Source organism: Panthera onca, chromosome B2 (assembly GCF_046562875.1).
Source record: "Panthera onca isolate mPanOnc1 chromosome B2, mPanOnc1 haplotype 2, whole genome shotgun sequence".
NCBI lineage: Eukaryota > Metazoa > Chordata > Mammalia > Carnivora > Felidae > Panthera > Panthera onca.
In genome coordinates, this window is record NC_138343.1 from 112,919,993 (window position 1) to 112,942,183 (window position 22,191).

At 37.8% G+C, this 22,191-nt stretch overlaps 1 protein-coding gene across 3 annotated transcripts in view; it reads left to right on the forward strand.

Annotated features, from left to right (window-relative positions):
- Nucleotides 1-7,675: 7,675 nt before the first annotated feature.
- TRMT11 (tRNA methyltransferase 11) overlaps nt 7,676-22,191 on the forward strand; it is a 59,337-nt gene continuing 44,821 nt past the window's right edge. The window contains exons 1-7 of one of the 3 annotated variants that reach the window (XM_060616592.3): nt 7,676-7,804; nt 14,362-14,427; nt 15,976-16,049; nt 17,411-17,492; nt 17,582-17,674; nt 17,900-18,034; nt 18,739-18,895. In XM_060616592.3, coding sequence (XP_060472575.1) covers nt 7,733-7,804; nt 14,362-14,427; nt 15,976-16,049; nt 17,411-17,492; nt 17,582-17,674; nt 17,900-18,034; nt 18,739-18,895 — 679 coding nt within the window. In that variant the 5' untranslated portion in view covers nt 7,676-7,732. The other 2 variants (XM_060616591.2, XM_060616593.2) reach the window with 2 other exon arrangements.

Here is a 22,191-nt window from a genome sequence, read left to right on the forward strand (position 1 = left end):
CCAACTGAGCCACCCAGGTGCCCCTGGGTTGGCCCGATTTTAAATCGAGTTGTTTCTTATTGTTGAATTTTAAGAACCCTTTGTATATTTCGGATAATCACTTTTATCAGGTGTACCTTTTTGTAAATATATTCTCCCAGCCTGTGGTTTGTCTTCTCATTTTCTTGACATTGTCTTTTCATGGAGCAATTTTTAATTATAATGAAGTCCATCTTATCAGTTATTTCTTTAATGGATCATGACTGTGGTGTTGTATCTTGCCATATCTGATGTTATCTAGGTTTTCTCTTATATCTTAGGAGTTTTATAGTTTTGCATTTTACATTTAGGCCTGTGATCAATTTTGAGTTAATTTTTGTGAGGGTTGTAAGGTATGTGTCTAGATTCATTTTTTTGTATGTGGATATGCAGTTGTTCCAGCACCATATGTTGAAAACACTATCTTTACTCCATTTTATTGCCTACGTTGCTTTGTCAAAGATTAGTTGATTATATTTATATGGGTCTATTGCTAAGCAATCTGTTCTGTTCCATTGATCTGGTTGTTTTCACCAATTCCACGGTCTTTATTACTAGAAGCATCATAGTAAGTGTTGAAGTCGGGTTGAGTCAGTTCTCCAACCTCATTTTTCTCTTTCAACCTTGTGTTGGTTATTCTGGGTCTTTTTCCTTTCCATATAAACTTCAGAATCTGTAAGTATCCACAAAATAACTTGCTGTGATTTTGATTGAGATTGCATTCCAAATCCAATTGATTTTACGGATCAATTTGGAAAGAATGGACATCCTAACAATATGGAATATTGAGCCTACCTATGAACATGGGCTATCATTTATTGAGTTCTTTGATTTTTTTCATCAGAGTTTTGTAGTCTTCCTTGTTAGGATCTTATACATATTTTGTTAGGTTTATTCCTAAGTACTTCATTTTTGGGAGTGCTAATGTCAATGGTAATGTGTTTTTAATTTCAAATGTCACTTGACTTTTGCGTATTAACTTATCCTGCAACCTCACTATTTATTTGCTTATTGGTTTCAGTTTTTTTTTTTTTTTTATTGTTTTGGATCTTCTACCTAGATGACCATTTGATCTGTGAACAAAAATAGTTTTATGTCTTCCCAATCTGTATACCTTTTATTTTCTTTTGTTGTCTTATTGTACTAGCTAAATCCTACATTATGATGCTGAAGAGGAGTGGTAAGAGGGGACATCCTTGCCTTGTACCTAATTTTAGTGGGCAAACTTTGATTTTATGACTTTAAGTATGATGTTAGCTGTAGGTTTTTTTTTTTTAAAGAAATTCTTTATCAAAGTTGAGGAAGTTCCTCTCTAGTCCTAGTTCAGTGAAAGTTTTTATCATAATAGGTGTTGGGCATTGTCAAATGCCTTTTCTCTATTGATACGATCATGTGATTTTTTTTAGCTTGTTGATGTGATGGATTACATTAGTTGATTTTTGAATGTTGCACCAACCTTGATACTTGGGGTAAGTCCCAACGGGTCATCTGAAATTTTTAAAATAGTACTAAAAACAGAGGTTGACATAAAAGATGTATAATAAATTGATCCTAATATATGAAAGATCCACTGACAGAGTTGTAGACATACCTCTTCTAAGAATCCGAGGTCAAGAGCACAGCCTTTATTATTGCTATGCTCATACATTTCTAGATTTTGATATCAAAAGACCATCTACAAAAGTTGATACCCATACTTTCATTAAGTGCCCACTACTCCAATTCACTAAAATGAAGCTGATACCTGTTGATTATCTGCTTGTGAATCAGCTTTTATTATAGCAATATAAATACAAAAAAACCCCTGTATTTCTGATTCAGCTTAAATAACCTTAATGAAAAGTCTACCTTTAATTGAGAAGAATCAGATTCCTGGGGGCACCTGGGTGGCTCAGTTGGTTAAGTGTCCAACTTTGGCTCAGGTCGTGATCTCATAGTTCATGAGTTCAGGCCCCGCATCGGGCTCTGCACTGACAGCACAGAGCCTGCATTGGATCCTCTGTCTCCCTCTGTCTCTGCCCCACCCCAGCTCTCAAAAATAAAAAAAATCATTAATTAATTTAAAAAATAAGAATCAGATTCTTGTATGATTATTTCAAATCACATAGGTAGGGATGAATCCACAATCAAAACCAATCCCAAAGTCAATTTTTCTTTTAGGTGAATGTATTATATTTTTTACTGATATAAAACAGGCACCTTAAGCTTATTTCCCTCCACCCTGCCCATTCCTTTCCATCGTCCCATTTTTATTAATGGCAACTGCAATCTTACAGCTGCTCAGGCCAAAAATCTTGCAGTTATCCTTGACTCCTGTTTTTCATACTTCATATCCGACCCATTCACAAACCTTAGCAGTATTCTCCAAATATATTCAGAATTTGACCACTTCCCACCACTCATACTTCTGTCATCTTGGCCAAGTTCTCATCATCTATTGTCTGGATTATTGCAGTTGGCCTCTGCACTATCTCCCTGCTTTTGTCCACGTCCACCCTCCAGTGTATTCTCAACATATTTGTACATTCAGTTTACAGAACATGTATGCCTGAATATTCTCTCAGCCCATTGGTCCCAAACAATTTGCCCTCAGACATGATGTTACCTTGAGGGGCCTGAAACAAAAATCAACTCATTCCTCTCAGTGTCCAGTGTCTGTCTGCCTTTTCATCCATCCTCTCTTGCTCTGAACATTTCTAGAATCACTTGACTGGGCTCCATGCCCCCACTGGCTTGCTTTCTAGCACAGTCTCCATCAGAGTTCTTTCTACATTATGACCTGATTATGCAATTTTCCTGCTTATGAAAACCTCACTGTGTTCCCTCAGAATTATTCATCAGCATTTTCACCTTCATCTCCTGCACTTGTATCCCATATGCCAACCATTTTTACTATTCCAACTAAACTGAGCACACCCATGGAAATCTGTTTACTTTTCAAAACTGGGTTATTTAGCCTCTTGGAAGTCTTCCCTAATACTCCAATCCACAACCACAGTATTGGTTCTTCAGCTCTAATCCATGATATTTTTTCTTAGCATGAACCTTACACAGTCTAACTGGGGAATAATAGGATATCTCTTGCCACTGGATTTTGACCTTTTTTTGAGCTGGGGAATCTAATTTTTTATCTTATGCCCCCATTGCCTTAGCTCAATGAACTGGTCAATAAATGTTATAGTTTAATCTCTGAGTCCCTTAAAATGTTACCACAACAAACCAAAATCTAATTGAGTACTATGATAACTTTCATTTCAACTACTTTCAATCTAAAAAGAGTATAACCTAGATGTCAGCTGGATATCCCTGGCCTTATGTTCTTAATGGCAGTATGCACAACCACCATAATTTAGGTGTAAAACCTCTTTGAGTTTCTGAAGAATTAACCCACACCAAGCATTTCAAGCATTTAATAACCAAATTTGGCAGGGCAATGGTAAAGTGTCATCTAGTTCCTGCCATCTTGCTGACTTTTCCTCTACTTCTCCCCTTGCCTTTAGAACATATTTCTCTTTTTTTAATGTTTATTTTTGAGAGGACAGAGAGAGAGAACAGGGGAGGGCAGAGAGAGAGGAAGACACAGAATTCAAAGCAGACTCCAGGCTCTGAGCTGTCAGCACAGAGCCCGATGCGGGGCTCGAACTCACAGACTGAAAAATCATGACCTAAGCTTAAGTCGGATACTTAACCAACTGAGCCACCCAGGCACCCCTAGAACATATTTCTCTTCTCTTTACATTAGAATTTTTAAAATTCTCTCTGAAGCCTTTGTTCTAGCCAACATTCATTGCCCACAGGAAATCACCTAAGTAGGCTATTCTAGATATTTTCTCAGCTAAGGAGATTCTCAAGTTGCTAAGAGAGGAATACTTTCTTCTTGTTACACCTTCTCAGAAAAATATTTGCAGCATTTTGCCAATTTATCACATAAGTTCTCTCCCCAAGCAGGCGTACACAGTACTGGGACTCAAAGCCTATCTATCCATACTCTTCTTTCCCAGGCAAGGATTCTCAAACTTCAGTGTGCACCAGACCACCTGGTGGGACTGTTTGAAACAGAATGCTGGATCCTTCCCCCGAGTTTCTGATTCAGCAAATTTGAGGGTAGGCAGGACTTTGCATTTCTAAGTGGTTCTCAAGTAATGAAGTTGCTGGTGGTTGCCATCAAATTAACTGATGAGTTTTTAAAAATATGTTCATGCCACACCCCAAGTTCAATTTGAATCCCTAGGGATAGAGTCCAGGCCCTGTATTTTTGAAAATTCCTCAGGTAATTCCAACACGCAGCCAACTTTAAGATCCCGTGTCCTGTAGGACTGAGTAAAACTCCTTCTAGTGCCCTGTTACAGTAGATTCTCAGGAAGGAATGTTAATATTTGCATATTACTTGCCAAAAGCCTTTCTTTGTTTAGAAATCATGTTTGCTTCTTATATTTTAGGAATGAAGGAAGGAAGGGGAGAAGGAAAGTGGGAAGCAGGGAAGGAGGAAGGACAAAAGGCCTGGCTCAAACCTGGCAAATGCACTGTGAATTTACATTACCTCTGGTTCACAAAGTTCTACCCAAGAGAAGTATTTAAATGGCGTCCCACTCAAAAATGTGCAAAGCTACCGAAGCTACAAAGTTGAAGCCTGGTGCAGTGTGGATAATATCCAGGTCTTGCCTTGCCTTGTATTTGGAGTGGAATACAAGTAGAGTAAAATGTTTTTTGGTATCTTACAATCTCAACCTCATTGCAAACAAAAGAACCAAATTAAGGACTGGCCCAAGGAAGGAAGGCATCCCTAATTTTGGTAGGCCCTAGGTTAGGCTCCTTATGGAAACCTGTTTCTATTGCAGCCAGTTGCTAAGATATGGGAAAAGTTGTTCTCTAGCTTAGCTCAATCATCTGTCTGGAAGTGCATGGCTTTTGATTATTTGAATCGTGGCAGCATTAAGAGTTTAAGGATGACCTGGACAGAAGGCTGAATCTCCAGCCCATTTTCCTTCACATTTTTTTTCTGTGCACATGAACCAACAATTCACAGGTAGCAAATTAGTAGGCCTAATTTACAATCAGCATTTCAGATTTGTTCTGGGGAGTTTTTTGAGCAGATGACAAGCTCTACTTTTTTCCACTTCTGGAGATCTTGAGTCATACTTAAATCAACTGCAGCTGCATAAGTTTAAATTGGTGCCTCGTCCCTACTTGTTTTATTTCCTAAGAGAACCCAGTGTTAGTTCTCTCTTACCCTCTTCCTGGATTATCTTCGTTAAGATTGAAGTTACTGGAGAACCTCTGGCATTTCATGAAACTGAAACTCTGTCAGGAAGTTTCACTTCACTATAGTGAAGTTTCCATAGTTGTTACATAACTTCTTCCAATAAAACTTTATTCTCCAAACTGTTCAAACTGTTTTTTCCTCATTGCAAAAATCTTCTAGTCTTAATACATATTGTAAATAAATTTGCTACCCCTCACTGGTACACAAATCTCCACGGTTCTCTGTGATACCCAATCCCTTTTCAAGTGTTAGATGCTCAGGCTGAGACAGATGTATGGACAGTTTTAACATTACATATAACTTCTGCTGCTGGGGCCTATGAACTCTTTACTCATTTCCTTTCCTCACTGACTCTGCCCTACTAGTCTCAGCAGTATAGCAACATGTTATAACCAGAACTCAAGATCCTTCTCTCCAATTTCTGGTCCCAAATATTCAGGAATAACCATGGTTTTCCAATCATCATCAGCCTATTACCAGATACTCCAATGCTTGCACAATAGTAATCTGACAGAAGCAGCCAAGTTTCTAAGAAGTCTGCCCTGGTAGATGAAGAATGGACAGAGCTTTAGAGCAGTTCCCAGAAGACGGACTATGAACTCTCTTGCCCCTTCCAGTACAAATTAAAAAAAAAAAAAAATTGCAAATCTCCAGATGTTTAAACACCAACTTTCAAAGTCCGTACTCTCTTGCTGCTTCTTAAGGACTCTAAGCTCAAAAACATGTAACAGCTGTGTGACTTCCTCAAAGGCTGTTTAATGAGTAGTTCCACACTACTGCTAATGGCCTGGCCTGTGCAGGGTTAATTTCTACTTTCCCAGACCATGTACCCAACAGTTTGAGATTCATGATGTACATGGTCTGTTCATTTATGGAATGGAGAATTAGTGGGGATTTAGCTTAAAGGAAGCTAAGGAAATTCATGTGAAGAACCAGTGAAACTTGAATTTGTCTGGGTTCTCCTAGACTGTGTATTCTCATTTGCTGTCTCTACACAGCATCATCATAATCCAGGCATGATATCCCCTAAAAAGTTGCCCCATCAAAATTTAATGTTTGGTGATTCTGACAAGTTTTGGTGATGGGACATATCAAGCACTGCATGTCATTCCCCTAATGTTTCATTGGTTCTCTGTCCTACCTTGACCTCTCTTCTCATGTCTCAGAGCACTTTTATCCCTTTTCTGAGGCCTTGGAGCCAAGAGACATCTGTGTTCCTCAGAGACTCACTTTATCACTTAAGTGGACTTATCAAGACATTTTCCTAGCAAAGAGATTGTTTGTTAGGAGAAAATTTTCACACTTTAAGAGGAGAAAAGTCTCCTTAAATTCCATTTATTGGTTTGTACAATATACCAGGTATTAACATTAAACACTTTATGTACATTATTCCACTTAATCCTAATAATCCCTTGACAGAGGCAGTAGTACTCCAATTTAGATAAAACTGCTGTCAAAGGAGGCTAAGAAATTTGCTTAAGAACATATAGATTGTAAATAGTGAAGTTGAGATTTGAACCTAAGACTGACACCACAGCCTAAATTCTTAATCACTGCTACTAAGTATCTAGTATATTCCCAGCACATGGTGCTCGGGATATGCAGTACTCTTGTATTATGCACAATGTTATGGTGGGAGGCAAAAGAAATTGCTCTCAATAAGGCAAAGGATTCAGTACTCTCAAAAGCAATACACATATACATGGACTATGCAAATTTAAAAAAATTGTGAATATGCTACTACTTATTTTATGTGCTACTATGAAATTTGTGCCAGTGCGAATAGTTAGAAGCATTTCCATCGTTTTAATATAGAGTTGGCTGTGGATTGAGCCTGTGAGTCTAACATCACAACCTCCTACTTATTGAGTACTTCCTCTGAGGATGACATTGTGTTTTCTGGGGAGGTACAGAATGAACCATAAAAGATGGTCTAGGTCAAGAGCTTATTGTAGTTGGCGCAGATGCTATGTATCCTTTAGAAGTTACTGAAAAAATACAAAAAGTATACTGCACGTTAGACGAGTGGTCCAGGTCGTCCAATCTTGTAGTGGTTGGAGAAGTCTGAAGTAATAAGGTGAAATTCCAGTCCAGTTTCGAAGAACGAGGATTGGAATTGTTGTAGAGAAGGTTGAAAGTTCGCTCCTGGTGGGAGGATCAATGGAAACTACTTGTGTTATCACAACCTGCTCCTGAGCACAACGCGGCCCATCACACCAGCTACTCGTCCTCCGGCACTCAACCAGAAAGCACCTTGCAAGCGGACATTGCTCCTCCAGCCGCTGCCAAGCTCAAAGTACCCATGCGGTAACCCCGGGACAGCGCCCACCTCTCCCAGCTTCCGCTTCCGGTCCTTCAGGCTCCGCCTCAGCGGAAAAGGCTTTGTGAGAAGGGGGAGGAGTAAAGGTGGGAAACTGCGCGAGCCGCGCAGGCGCACCTGGGACGGCTGCAATGGCGCTGTCGTGCTCCCTGAATAGATATCTGCTGCTCATGGCTCAAGAGCACCTGGAGTTCCGCCTGCCGGTGAGCCCGCAGCGACCTCCACAACTTAAGGACGGGAGAGGACGGCACGGTGGGGGTTGGTGTGCGGGCGGCGGCGATCGTCCCAGCCTGAGCAAGCAGGGACCCGGGGGTGTGTGCTTGTCGGGGATATCACGGGTCCCCAGTCCCTCGGTCCCTAGGAAGAATCTGAGCTTGGCGGAGGATGTGTGAGAAAGAAGTCCAAGACGCACTCTCTCAGCCTTGCCAAATATTTTCATTCATTCTTCTACCCATGCGCCAGGTATTGGAGTTAGGTGAATATGACCGGTCCTCTTGCTTCGGGAGCTCTTCGTCTAGCGGAGAATAGAGACAGCCAATAGAAATGCTCAGGGCGGTGTTTTAAGTGGCAAATATGTAGGTCAGAGCCCGTGTGGCAGGGTGGGATGGCTGATGGTGGTAGTAGGTGGTAGGAGTTAGATAATGGAGAAGTTGGAAAAAGTGTTTTATTCATTCAAGAAACATTTTCCGAGTACTTGTAATTGCACGTGCTGGACGCTGGGGATATAAAGATGAAAAGGACTATTTCTGTCTTCAAGGAGCTTACTGTTTAGGTTAAGGGCTGAACAGATGTGAAAACATATTATGAAATAACATTTGTAAGTGCACTGATAGATGCTTAGGGAAGTATGGGAGCATAGAAGGGGAATCTAATCCACCTGTGGAGTGGAGGATGTTGGTCTTTAAGATCGCTTACATTTGACACTTGAAAGTAACTAAAGTATGAATATGAGTTAGCCAGGCCAAGCAGAGAAGTAAGTAAATTAGGATTACAATTTATTATTACTGGATTATGAAATATGTAGCCGAGACTGACAAGAAGAGAGCAGGAGAGGCAAATAGGGGCCAGAAAATGCAAAGCCTTGAAAACCCTGGAAGGGAAGAGAAAATGTATTTAGCTTGTAAGGGAAATTTACTGAAAATTTTTAAGCTAGGAAGTGACAATAGATTTTTCCTTAAAAATCACTTTGGCGGCAATAATGAGGACAGATTTAAGAGGAATTTGAGTCTAGAATCAGAGACCAGTTATGAGTCTGTTGACATAGTTTTATTAATAGATCAAGGAGGCCTGAACTGGCAGGGGCTAAGAGGATGGGATAGACCGAGAAAATATTTAGGTGATGAAATCATCAGGACTTGATGATTGAATATGGGGAGAGGGGGGAACAGGGGCCAATTAAGAATGACTCCTGGGGTGCCTATAAGAGCTTCTCCATTTAAAATGTAGAGCATAGGCAGATAAAAGATTTAAATATTGGTTATGCCAAATTTGATGCGTTTGTGTAATAAGTGGAGATGATTGGGCAGTGAATATATGAGTAGGCACAGAGTACAATATACTGGTAATAAATGTTTGGGAGGCTTCTGCATATGAATACTGGTAGTAAATGAATACTAGGAGGGAAAGTGAAATTATTTAGAGAAAGCACAGTGTCGAAAGAGTGATGGGCCAAATGGAGGTGCTTGGAAGCACTGATATGGAGGGGAAGTGAGAAAAGGAGGTCATGAAGAGGATAGGCAAGTATCAGAATAGGAAGACTGTGAGGGCACAGAAATCAGGAGGGTAAATTTTTAGGAATTTTGCTAAAGCTGTTGTGTAGAATTTTAGGAGGGTAAGCTAGATTGCTTGGTTTAATGGTCGCTGAGAAAAAAGGAGAGATAGACTGCTCCAGAGCAGTCTAGAGCGTAAGAAGGGAAAGTAAGAGATTGGTTAACAATTTGAGGGAGGCCTAGGGTCAAGCAAAGTTTGTAGGGTGAAGAGAAGGGGAGAATGGCTATAAAGACACAGTGGGGGGTGTTGGCCTTTCACTAGAAGGAGACAGCTTACAAAGGAGAGTTAGTTTGGATGTGGGGTGGCTGCCAGAAGGTCTGCTTTCTAGGTAATGAATGAGTCAGGATTATTTCTTGAGAGATTAGGGACCAAGCAGTTGAGGGAGAAGTTGAGAAAAATAGTTTAATTTAAAAGTCATTGAGAGCAAAATAGGGAGCTGATCGGTTAAAAAATTGCGAACACAGTTGTTAGAGCAAATGTTGAAAATCCAGCTGAGGGTGAAGATCATGTGTTTATAATTGTGCCTGAGAGTCTCTGATTTTCTTCAGTTGTGCTCAATTCACTGGCCTTAGGAATTATGAAGGAGACTGTGGCATTGATTCAGGATTGATGTTTTGCTGGGCTTGTGCATTGGCAAGATAGGGGTGCAGGGCGTAGAGCTTCATGGAGGAAGTAATATTTTAATAGATATTAATTAATAAAGAATTGTTGGTAAAGAGGACTAGAAAGCCCACTTCAGTAAGACACAAAAGCAGGTGTAAAGGCATGGAGGGAATTCATTATGCTGGTGGTGTGGGGTGTGTGGGGAGTGGGGATGAAGTAATGGGCAGTGAGGCTGGAGAGATGGGTAGGATCCAGATTTTGGAGTGTTTTGAAACTATTACAAGGGATTTGGATCTTATTTTAGATTTAATGGGGAGCCATTGATTCTTTTTTAAGGCAGGAAATGACATTTTTTTTTTTCTTTTTAAAACCAGTAAGGGACCAGTAATCATTGGTGTTTTAGAGAATTCTGGAGTACCAGAGAGAGGATATCACTTAGAGGATACTGAAGTGGAAATAGAGGCCAAAGAGGGTGCGTGCTCCATAGGCAGGCAGTACAGTGCGAATGGGTGGCTAGGCTGCAGTCTTAACAGCATCCCCAGTACTTGCACATTTTACCTCTTTTCTTTCTCTTAAATTATTCTTAGTCATTGTCTTACCGTAGTGCCAATTTAATCTCCCAAAAAGCTCAGTTCTGTTTTACATTTTCATTGTCCCAGGGCTGAAACTTCTTAGTCTGGCATTAGCCTACCATTGCATGGTTCTTTTCTCTGTCTCTCCCCACGTCCCCTCCTTCCCACTTCTCCAGCTCCCCACCACAGTGAGACCTGAAGTGAATCCCTATCATTCCCTGAATGATGCCCTCAGTTTTGTGCTTTGGTCTGTGCTGCCTTTTGTCTGGTGGCCCTTTCCTATTTCAGTGTTCAATCTATTATTGATTTTACGTAGTCAATATTCATTGAGATTGACCCACGTATTTAGTCTATTTTAGGTTTATTTTTTTACTTGTTTCTTTTTCAAATTCGCAATTTCCTTAATGGGTTTTTGTCCTTTAATAAAATTCTTAATTATGTCTTTTATCCCCTTCAATATAGAAAGCATAGTTAAATATGATAAAAGGAGTCCTGTGGGTATGCTATCTTTGTGTATTGTTTCTCTTGGTTCTTTTTCATATGGATGCTGGCTTATTTTTAAATATATGCTAGATGTCTTTGTAAAGTTATTTGAAGAAATAACATGAAGATTGGGATGATGTAAATCCTCTTAAATATAGGAACATTAATGATCTAGAGTGACTTGAACTCATTTTCTGGTGGTAAGTTTTGTTTCTGTTCTGATTCACACATGCTCCTCTGGTATGTAGCTTTTGGGGATCTCAGTCCAGACTGATTGGTTTATCAAGCCATCTTTCTTCTCCATGGACGGCCCAATATTCTTCTGTTTCTGTAGCTCCATTAAGCTGTCAAAAACACTTTCCACCCTCACAGCTGCTTTTGGAATTGATAAATGCCCCAGGAAGCAAGTGGCTGCACCTTGGGATTTTTGGCTTCTCCTGAAGTTTGGTTTGGTAATTCTTATAATGTCTCTATGCCTTCAAACAGATGCCAGGTTTCTCTAGTTCTCAGAAGGCTTAATCTGAATTACCTAGTTTGCCATCAGTGGAAGTGGAAGTCCTCTTTCATTTATACCGATTCTCCCTGTATTACGGGCTTAAGTCAGTTTCCGTGAAAACTTCTAAAACTGAAGTAATCTTTTCTCTCTTGAACTCTGATATAATACCTTTTTGAGCACTCACTGTTTTACACCTTACATTTCAGTTACTAGGTTGAATGTTTTGTTCTACTAGACTGTAAGCTCTCTGAGGATAAAATGTGTGTTTATCTTTACATAGCTTAGTGCCTTGCACATGTTAGTTTTTCAGTAAGTATTGAATTCAGTGAAAGGATCCTTTTGGGGAAGGGAATCAGAAGGTCTGTCAACACTTTTGAGTCAGTCTACTGTATGAGAACTGCTAAGCAGGAAAGCTGCAATGAGTAGCTGCCTTTATGATTTAAAATGAGAGATTAGGAATGTGCGTGTGGTCCGGTTTTACCTTTGTAGAGTTAATCAGGGCCAATTTTAGTTGGCGCCTGCCTTATTGTACTAAAAGTAGACATCTGGGTTTTATTGCTGGCTCTGAAACAAACTAAGTGTATGAAAAAGTGAGTGACTAAAAGAACTGAAAATCTCGTATGAATTAATGCATCAGGCATGCCCCAGATCAGGCTGTATTTTTATATCTGATATAAATTCTTTTGTTCCTAATGGAGAAAAATTCCCAACTAGAAAAGTCAATTTGCCATAAGAAGAGTAAAGATTTTGTGTTTTGCTTTTTCCAAATGGATTGAGTAGTTTAATACAGTTTTTGCTCATAAATTTGAAACTTGGGTCATCATATCTCGTTTTTAAGTCATTGCTTAAGTTTTAGGTAGTAGAGCTAATGCTATGCCCTAAACTTCAATAATCCTTCACTTTTTTTTTTTCCAAAGTAGGAATTTTAAGTGTTTTTTAAAACCTTTGTGGGTTTTTGGCCTGTTACTTTTTTATTTTATTTTATTTTATTTTATTTTATTTTTATTTATTTTTAATTTTTTTAATTTTAATTTTAATTTTTATTTATTTTTCTTTTTTGAGAGAGTGCACACACAAGCAGGGGAGGGCAGAGGAAAAAAGAGGGGAAGAACCTTAAACAGGCTCTGCACAGAGAGTCCCCAGTCAGGGTGTGATCTCACACCGCTTAACTGACTGAGCCACCCCAAGCACCCCAGCCTGTTACTAATTTTTAACAAGATATCTCAGGAGCAGCAAATTTTGATGTTTTAAACGTAAAGCTGATCTTGGGGTGCTTGGGTGGCTCAGTCAGTTGAGCGTCTGATTTCAGCTTAGGTCATGATTTTGCAGTCTGAGTTTGAGCCCCACGTTGGGCTCTGTGCTGACAGCTCTGAGCCTAGAGCCTGCTTTGGATTGTGTGTCTCCCTCTTTCTCGCTCTCTCTCTCAAAAATAAACATTAAAAAAAAATGTAAAGCTGACCTCACAATATGATTTAATATAGAATGAACAGTAATCATTCTAGACCAAAGTAACTCAATCTGGAACTTCATTTTTTTTTTTCTTTTAAGAATTATAACTGTCAGTCTTGCTTGATTTCTTGAGGTACTGGACTTTAGTGTTGTGGTCATCATCATCTTGATTCCTTTACTAACACCCTCGTTTCTGTGCGCCTGTTGCCCAGACCTCCTTATTTTATGAGGTAGCTATGATTCCCATTTTACACGTGAGAAAACTAAGAGTTGGAGGACTGAAGTGTCTTGTATAAAACCACATGGTCCCTATTTGGAAGAACTGAAAATAAAATTGTGGTGCCATCTGACTCCCAAGTCCAGTGATACCTCCTATTTAAATGTGTATCACCCATGTTGCAAAATGACTTTTGGGTTACTTTCAATGATTTACTGATAGACTATGCTAGTTCTTAGTCTCTCCATATAATTCAATTGAATTTAGCTCCTTCTACTACCAGGAATTAAAAAAAAAAGATTTATTTCATAGACAAAAGGAAAAACAGAAAAGGCATGAGTTGCTCAAACCTTCCATTCTTTTTGGTCTTGAAGTAGAGGATGTAGGTGGTCTAGGTATATTGTCTCATGGTGGCTGTGGCTCATGATGAGCTTGGTGATCAAGGCACCTTGTAGTTGGGATGAAAGGGGACTGTAGGCACCCAGCAGAGGGGACACATCTCTAATTAGGTTACCTCCATAAGACCTACAGAGACCAGTGGGATTCTACCTGCTTTATGTTATTTGAGGAGAGTAAATTTGTTAGCAGTACAAATTGTAAACTGTGTATAGTCCTCTTGTATTTAACAATACAAAGTGATTGCTTCATGGAATATACATACTATCTGAACAGATTTCAGCTTTGCATTCCCGATGTTTTTAAAGTAGCTACTGTGTTCTCTTTCTAGTTCTATAACTTTATCCAGAGAGAAGAGGAAGTTCACTTGCTATTAACTTCTGTTTAATGAATCCACAGTGATGCTTCCTGGTTAATCACTTATTTCTTGTCTGAAAATCCTCAACTCATTTGTTTACTAATTCATTTTATTGATCAGTTGTCAGATTTGCTAATCTATAGTTTTTGTCATCCAGTATTGTCTAAAATCAGGCATTTTCTGACCAAGTCTTTTGGCAATCCTCTTGTCTAAAATTTCTCAGAAATTATTTACCATGGTGTGGCTGTAAAATTTTTTCAGAGCTTAGAGTTGTAATTTGTCTGGTGTTGACACTTAAATGCTTCGGGTAGATCACCAACCCACTCTTTAAAAAGATCTAATTATACCTATATCTGTTAATAGGCTTTGAGTTCCCTGTGTTAAAATGTGTTCTTTCTATAATATTTTCAATATAGGAAATAAAGTCTTTGCTTTCACTTTTTGGAGGTCAGTTCACCAGTAATCAGGAAACTTATGGAAAGGTAAGTTGAATTTATATTTTTCATTAGACCATGTACAACATATTTATAAGTAGAATCTTGTATTTGAAGAGAAAAACTGTAAATCTTAAATTTATATCTGTATAGTTGTTTGTATCTGTTTCTAGGGGAAATTAAATAAAAAGCATATTTTTGGGGAAAAAAGTTGTGGTTTTGGAAAGTCATTCAAGTTTATTTTCAATATTCATTTAGTTTACTAGTTTTTTTAGCTCAGCATCTGTACCATAATGGGTATCTGTCCCTTAAATGAAAAAAAAGGGCTGTTTTCCGTTGATGAGGTATGATTAGAATTTAGAATTTAGTGGAATTTCAGACTCATATTGAGAATTATTTAAAAATTTAAAATTGTGCATTTATGAGAATGTGAATTGATGAGATTTGTATTTTGTATTTGATAGTTTATCAGTGTATTAGAGAAGTTTGGAAAATAGAAAAAAGTCATTGACAATTCTTCTTTCACATGACTTATAATTTGAGGGTACTACCTTCCAGTCTCTTTTCATATGCTTTTTCCCCTTCAGTTCCAATACTGTGAACTTCTGAAGTCTCTTTTTCACTTGATATTATTAATATTAATTATTAACATATAATATTATTATTAATAGGCACATATTGCTATGTAGCCTTCATCACTAACAGGGTTATATAATATTTCCATTGAAATTTTTCTGTAAACTAGTATAAATATTGGAAGAAGAAAGACAGGGTATGGAAGGGAGGATTTCTTCCAAAAAATGAGAGAACTTAGTTGAAAGTCGGCTACAGTTGGACTTTACTCCTGATTGACTTTCGTGTATTGAGGGAGGCGGAAAAGAGGGAGATTGTGGATATAATTGGGTGAAAGTGTTGAACTGAGGTCAGGAGGCTGCTTTGTGTTTATGTGTTCTGGCAAGGTGTTATTTGGGTGGAGATAAAAAGTGCCTTAATCTTGAGGGTTGAGACAGGGGATTGGTAAACCCTCCTGGGGCACCTGGAACTGTTTTCCTTAGATAAAATAGTAAATAATGATAATTTAATAACGTACCCTATGATTTTCCATCATAGTTATTTCAGAGTTCCTCATCTATCCACTCAGATGGCCACAACTACCTAAAAGAGAGGGATCATTCAAGAAATACATTACTTAGAAGTTAAAAATAAAATAGCTGCATTATAAGGAATGATAATAATAAAAAAATTCTGAGATTATAGTTTGGGGTAAAATATGCATCCTTTGCATTAATTATTTTGGTCAAAATACATAAGAGAACAAATACAGAATTAATCTTAACTGTGTATTTGCTGACCTTTGCATTTGTAGTCATTTATAAAAATGTTCTGATGCTGTAGTTTAGTATCCTAACAAATTACCTGTTAAAATAATTCACTTTTTTACTATTGGAGCAATTTTTATTTTGGTTAGAGTCAGATCAGGTATTCTTACATAGAAGTTGCAGATAGGAATCTCTCCTTATTGACTTCTTGAATAGAAGCATATGAGGCCATAAAACCAGTTACAAGTAAGTTGTATATATTGTTATTTTTTTTCAGTCTCCTTTTTGGATTCTTAGCATTCCCTCTGAAGATATTGCCAGAAACTTAATGAAACGGACAGTGTGTGCCAAGTAAGAGAAACTTATAATGTTTTCCTGCAGGTTGTACACCATACTTACACTACTCTGTCCTTTTTTGCTCTAGTGGCAGAGAATAGAAGGGGTTAGTTGTGGGGAGCTCACTGTAGCTTGCAGTTACATGAATTTGCCACTGGATGGTGGTGGTAGAACAGGGAGTTCTCTGCTGAAGCAGGGTGGGGGAATCTTAGTGGTGGAATGCATAAATAATTATTTTGGGATAATGTTTTTAAACTTCTGTATAAACAGGAATATGGTATAAGATGTAAATGCTGTTATTTTAGAGGATAAATGCCACACTTAATTATAACCAAAGTATACAAAATCTAGATGGCTTTTAGTTGGGTGAGCTGATTCAAGTTGAAATGACAAAAAGTGAGGACTGCCATAAAATATGTTTTGATATTTTATTTGTTAGCAGAATCCTGACTGTCATCTCTTGTGTGGAAAGGAAAGGAAGAGTTCGTTTTCAAAGGATAATATTCTCAATCCTAATGGCAGCATTAATTACAGTTACAAAGTAGTTTGAATTTAGATGCACAAAACTGTGCTACTATGTAGAATGCAGTTCCATTACAATGAATTCTTGCTTGCAATGTTTGTATGAAATTTGCTTGTAATTGTCTAAATGTTCCTGGAAATTGGTGGAAGCTTTAGGATTAAAAAAATTTTTTTTTGAACGTGTATTAATTTTTGATAGACAGACACAGAGCGCAAGAAGGGGAGGGGCACAGAGAGAGGGAGACACAGAATCCAAAGTAGGCTCCAGTCTCCGAGCTGTCAGCACAGAGCTTGATGCAGGGCTTGAACCCACAAACCGTGAGATCATGACCTGAGACAAAGTCAGACAGCCACCGAGGTGCCCTGGATTTTTTTTTTTTAATATAGTAATTTGCTTTTTGTAATCGTTAGGAGAGTAACTACTAGTTACTAAATGTTAGTATTAGCTAAGTATTATTAATAGTAACATTTTAGCTGGTCTTTTTTCTTTTTGTCTTATGGAGAAGACTTTGGGAAAATTGGATTTACTGCACCTTTTTACCTGTTTCACTAAAATAAATGATGTTACTGCATGATTTGTATTCTAGTATAAGAATACAATGATGAAAACCTGGAAAAATCTTGACTCATGTTAAATTTCCCTCCTTCTGTGCAAAGTGAAACTTTTCTGTGTAATTTGAACTAAAGCTATGTTGATTTTTAGGACACATTATTTCTAGCTTAGAAAATACAGGTAATAGTATTACTGTATTGTATTAGTGGAGCAAGCATAATGAACTAGGGAAGTAATTGTTATATATTACTGCACGAGCTGATTTCTTTACTGAATTTAGTACTAATCATTTATTTCCTAGGTCCATATTTGAACTATGGGGTCATGGAAAATCTCCAGAGGAGCTGTATAGTTCTCTTAAAAACTACCCTGCGGAGAAGATGGTGCGTAGTGAAATGTGGTTTTATATAGGTATATTTACATATACTGTAGAACTACTAAACTTAAAAGAATTTATCTGCTTTTATTTTAGGTTCCATTCCTACATTCAGATTCTACATATAAAATAAAGATTCACACATTTAATAAAACATTGTCACAAGAAGAAAAAGTCAAACGAATAGATGTAAGTGAATTTAGCTAAAATCAAAATCAAATGTAGTCTGGCTGCTGTTGATAGGTGATAGTACTCAGCTCTGCTAAGTGCTTGTTTTATAGTACACTGTGTGCTAGGTCATTTTCATGTTTTGTCTTAATGCTGATATCAAACTTACAAGATAGGTATTATTCTGTAAGCACTATTTTTCCTTTACTATTCTAATGAGACATGAAAATTACTTTTATTTTTTAGGCACTTGAATTTCTGCCATTTGAAGGAAAAGTGAATTTAAAGAAGCCACAGCATATATTCTCTATATTGGAGGATTATGGCTTGGATCCAAACTGCATCCCTGAGAATCCACATAATATTTATTTTGGTAGATGGGTAAGCAGGTGTTCTTGTTACCTATTTCAGATCGTTTCTTTAAAAGCTTAATGTTAGACCTTCGAAGGCTCAGAACTACTGTGTGAATTAAAATCAGTGGGAAATATGTGGTTATGTGTTCTGTTTGTTTTTTCAGAGATTCCTGTGAAGTGCAAGAGGCTTGTTAGATACAGGGTCTAGGTAGGAGGTGGTATATGGGGGAAAAAATAATGTAAGACTTGTCTGAAAGTCTGAATTGCTTTTTAAGCAGAGAGAAGGCAGAGTGCTGTGATAGCTGAGGGATCTCCTTTGTGGAGCTCTCGAATTTGAGCTTGCCTACTGAAAAGAAATGAGATTACTGCAGAGCAGTTCTGCCCACTTCCCCTAAGGCTGTAAGTGGGTAATGGAAGCTGAGCCTTATGTTACAGAATATTGTTATTTAGCAGAAAAAAAAGAGGTGGCTAAAGTTTATTCACCACCAACCCCTGGATTTATTGCGTTCAAATTCAATGCAAATTTAGTTTGAAAAGTCAAAGTCATTTGCAACCATTAAAAAATACAAGGTAATTGTCCATAATCACTTCAATTACAGTTTTTAAAGGAACAAGTTTAGAGCAATGGTAAGTGGAAAGAAGTTCTTATCATTCAGATCCTGTGGTTTTATTGTGAATAATGATCTTAACTCTGTTATGCAGTTACACTAATTTGAAGAATCTCTGATCTAGATTGCAGATGGACAGAGAGAGCTTATTGAGTCATACAGTGTTAAAAAGAGACACTTTATTGGAAATACAAGCATGGATGCTGGTTTATCATTTATTATGGCCAACCATGGAAAAGTGAAAGAAAATGATATTGTCTTTGATCCGTTTGTTGGAACAGGTATTTTTATTTAACTGTTAAAATAGTGCATAGATGTTACTTGTCTATATTAGTCAAGGTCATAGTAACATTTTTGCTAAAAGATTAGTACATTTGGACAATAATCATAATTATCATAAGACAGTGGCTAAGAGACAACCACATATTTGTGTAATAGCCCTGTATGTAACACTTTCACCACTTCAAAGATAATGCTGATACAATTTTGTGAACTTTTTCCCCAGGTAAGCCACTAGGTGGAGAAGCATACTGTCCACTGCAATACCATGCACTGTGGAAGTGTTTTGCAGCTATATAGTTTATTTAAGTAGGAGAACTCTTGGGTGGAAAAAAGACTTGAGTGACAAGACAAAAAAATGTGTTCATCATTTAAAATTGATAACCATATATTTACATGGAAAAAAATGGGTAATGTGTCTTATCTTTGGTTTGGTTTGTAGAGGTCTATAAGTAAGTGTGAAAGTAAGAAAAGTGACTAATTACCAATGGGCTAGAGCCTGGCTGCTGAGGCTGCAATCTGGGTTTTCTGTACACACTTGATTAGGTGTCCATATAATTAACTGTGTGTAGAAGACTTAAAATTCCAAATTTACCTCATATGGCTCTGTGAAGACATTTTCCTGCTTCACCCCGTGTTTTGCTGGGTCTTATTCATGCCTAGGGGATACTAGCATTTAGGTTTGTCTGGCTAAATTCATTGTAATTCAGATTATGTAGGAACAAATTATATTTGTGGTTGGAGTTTCTCCCTGTAGCTGTCTTTCCTCATCAGAAACTTGGGAAGCAGTGTTGATGCAATAGTTAACATTGTTGAATTAGAAAGAAAAAATCTTCCTGAGGAGATTATGGCACAGGGAGAGGTTATGTGACTTAGCTAAGGTTATACAGTGTATAAATTTCATGAGATTCAAACTTAAGCAGTCTAACTCCAAAGCTCATGCCCTTGACTGCTATCCTATCTGTATTAGGATCTGTCGGCCAACTATTATACCATAAACTAATTGAAGAATGTCTCCACATGTGATTAGGAAGAAATAGTATCAAAGTCAAGAGATTTCCAACTTGGAATGATTTTCTGTGTTTGTTGTTGAATTAATCTGCTAGTGAGTCTCTCTTCCCCACTCCTCCAGTGTCTCCATATATCCCACATCGAACATATTACCTGTTTGATTCTTTCTTCATTATCCTAAGTGCCTCCCCCCACTTTTTGTTTAAGTTTATTTTATTTTGAGAGAGAAAGAGAGAGCAAGCACATGGGAGGGAGAGGAGGGAGGGAGGAAGAGAGATGGGGGGGGGGGGTGGAGAATTCCAACCAGGTTCCAGGCTCCATGTTGTCAGCGCAGAGCCCCATGCGGGGCTTGAACCCATGACTGTGAGATCATGACCTGAGCTGAAATCATGAGTCGCACGCTTAACTGACTGAGCCACCCAGGCGCTCCCTCTCCCCACTTTTTTGTTAAACTCTTGTTGGAAATAATACCAAACTTATAGTAAAGATCTAAGAATAAAAATATAACAGAGACCACTGGCATATACTTGACCCAGATTAAACTATTATTAACACTTGGCCTCATTTTGCTTTATTATTTGTTTTCTTTTTATGTTTTTTCAGGGAGACACGTTAAAACCACATAAATATTGTATTCCACATCTAAATTACCCTCACCCCTGTCAGGTTGTCAGGTTTAGCACTCATTGATGATTCTTGCCTGAACCAGTCTTAACTTTGATGGTTACAAAGGGATGATTTCCAATAACAGCATTCCCCCCACAATAACCCTTTAACACTCATTTTATTATAAGCAAGAGCCCTTTCTTCTCTTCTTATTACTTATTTTGTTGCTCAAATTGTCCCACATTTGCCAAGTGAGAGCCCTTTTGCACTGGATCTTTGTGACACGTTTCTATCTTCTTTTATTTTTGAGCACTTTCTTACTTTCTGGCTTATCTTTTTACCTGCCCAAATCCTGGAATCAGTCATTTCTCTAAGAAACCATTGTTTCTTTTAGTGAAAATGGGATTAGAGACCACCAAGGTCTGGGTGCTAGACATCTTTGTTTCTCAACTCTTTCAGCCGGGAAGCTAGGACACTTGTGTGTGTATGAGCACATTATGTGTATAAATGTGTATGCAGATACATGTTCCTACATGTTCATGTACACTGCAAATTCTGGTCTATGCTGACAGATTTCTTTCTTGCCTATCCCTATTCCATTTTTACATGTGCCTTCTTCTTCAGTGAGAATCCTGTTTCTGCTCACCATGCACAGGTTTATTCTTTTGCTCATTCCTATCATGCATCTAAAATAGTTTCAAAATTGCTTGGTCCATACCTCTAAAAGCAAAGCAAAACAATACAAAACCCTATCAAAATGATACGTTTTTGGGGTATGTATTCAGTTCTCTACCTCACCTAACTGTCAGTAAAGTCAAATATGGTGCTTCTTTTTCCCCTTCATTTACAAATCAGTTCGGAGTTCATTTTTTCTGTTTGCCCTCAGTTTTAGATTTTTACCTCCTTCCATTCTTGTTGATTTATTTTTTAAATATGTAGAAGCTCAATTTGCTTCCAAAAGTCAACTATACAGGAGGTGTACTCAGATGTCACTCCCCTCCTTATCTCTTCCACCCTCCTCCCCGCCCAATCCCTTGTAGATAACCAACTTCTTTTTTAGTTGATTCTCCATTTTTTTTTTTTAAGGATAAGCAGATATATGTACATTTTATTTCTACTTTTTTTCTTACACAACTTTGCTTTTTTTCACTTAATAGTATTTCCTGGAAATCACTTTCTGTTAATTCACAGAGATTGTCTTCATTCTTTTTTATAGTTGTACTCCATGGGTGTACATACTATAATTTATTCAAATGGTCTCCTATACTTGGACATGGGGAGTGTCCAGTGTTTTATAGTTATAAATAATGCCTGCAATGAATAATCTTTTGAATATATACTCGCATAATGTTGGAGATGTGGCTCTAGGGTAAATTCTTAAAAGTAGGATTGCTGGGTTGACGAATGTATGCATGTGTAGTTTTGTTAAATGCTGCCAAATTCCTCTCCATTGTGCCATTTTATATTCTTGCCAACAGCACATGAGAGTCCCTGTTCTCCCACAGCCTCACCAGCACAGTTCATTTTCCAGGTTTTCAGGTGTTGCCAGTCGGTTGGATGAAAATGTTATCTCGATGTAGTGTTATTTTGTATTTCTCTTATGAGTGAAGTTTAATAATCTTTGATTTTTTAGGGGCCACTTTTTTAACTTTTTTTGAATTATCTTTCCTCTCTTTTGTCC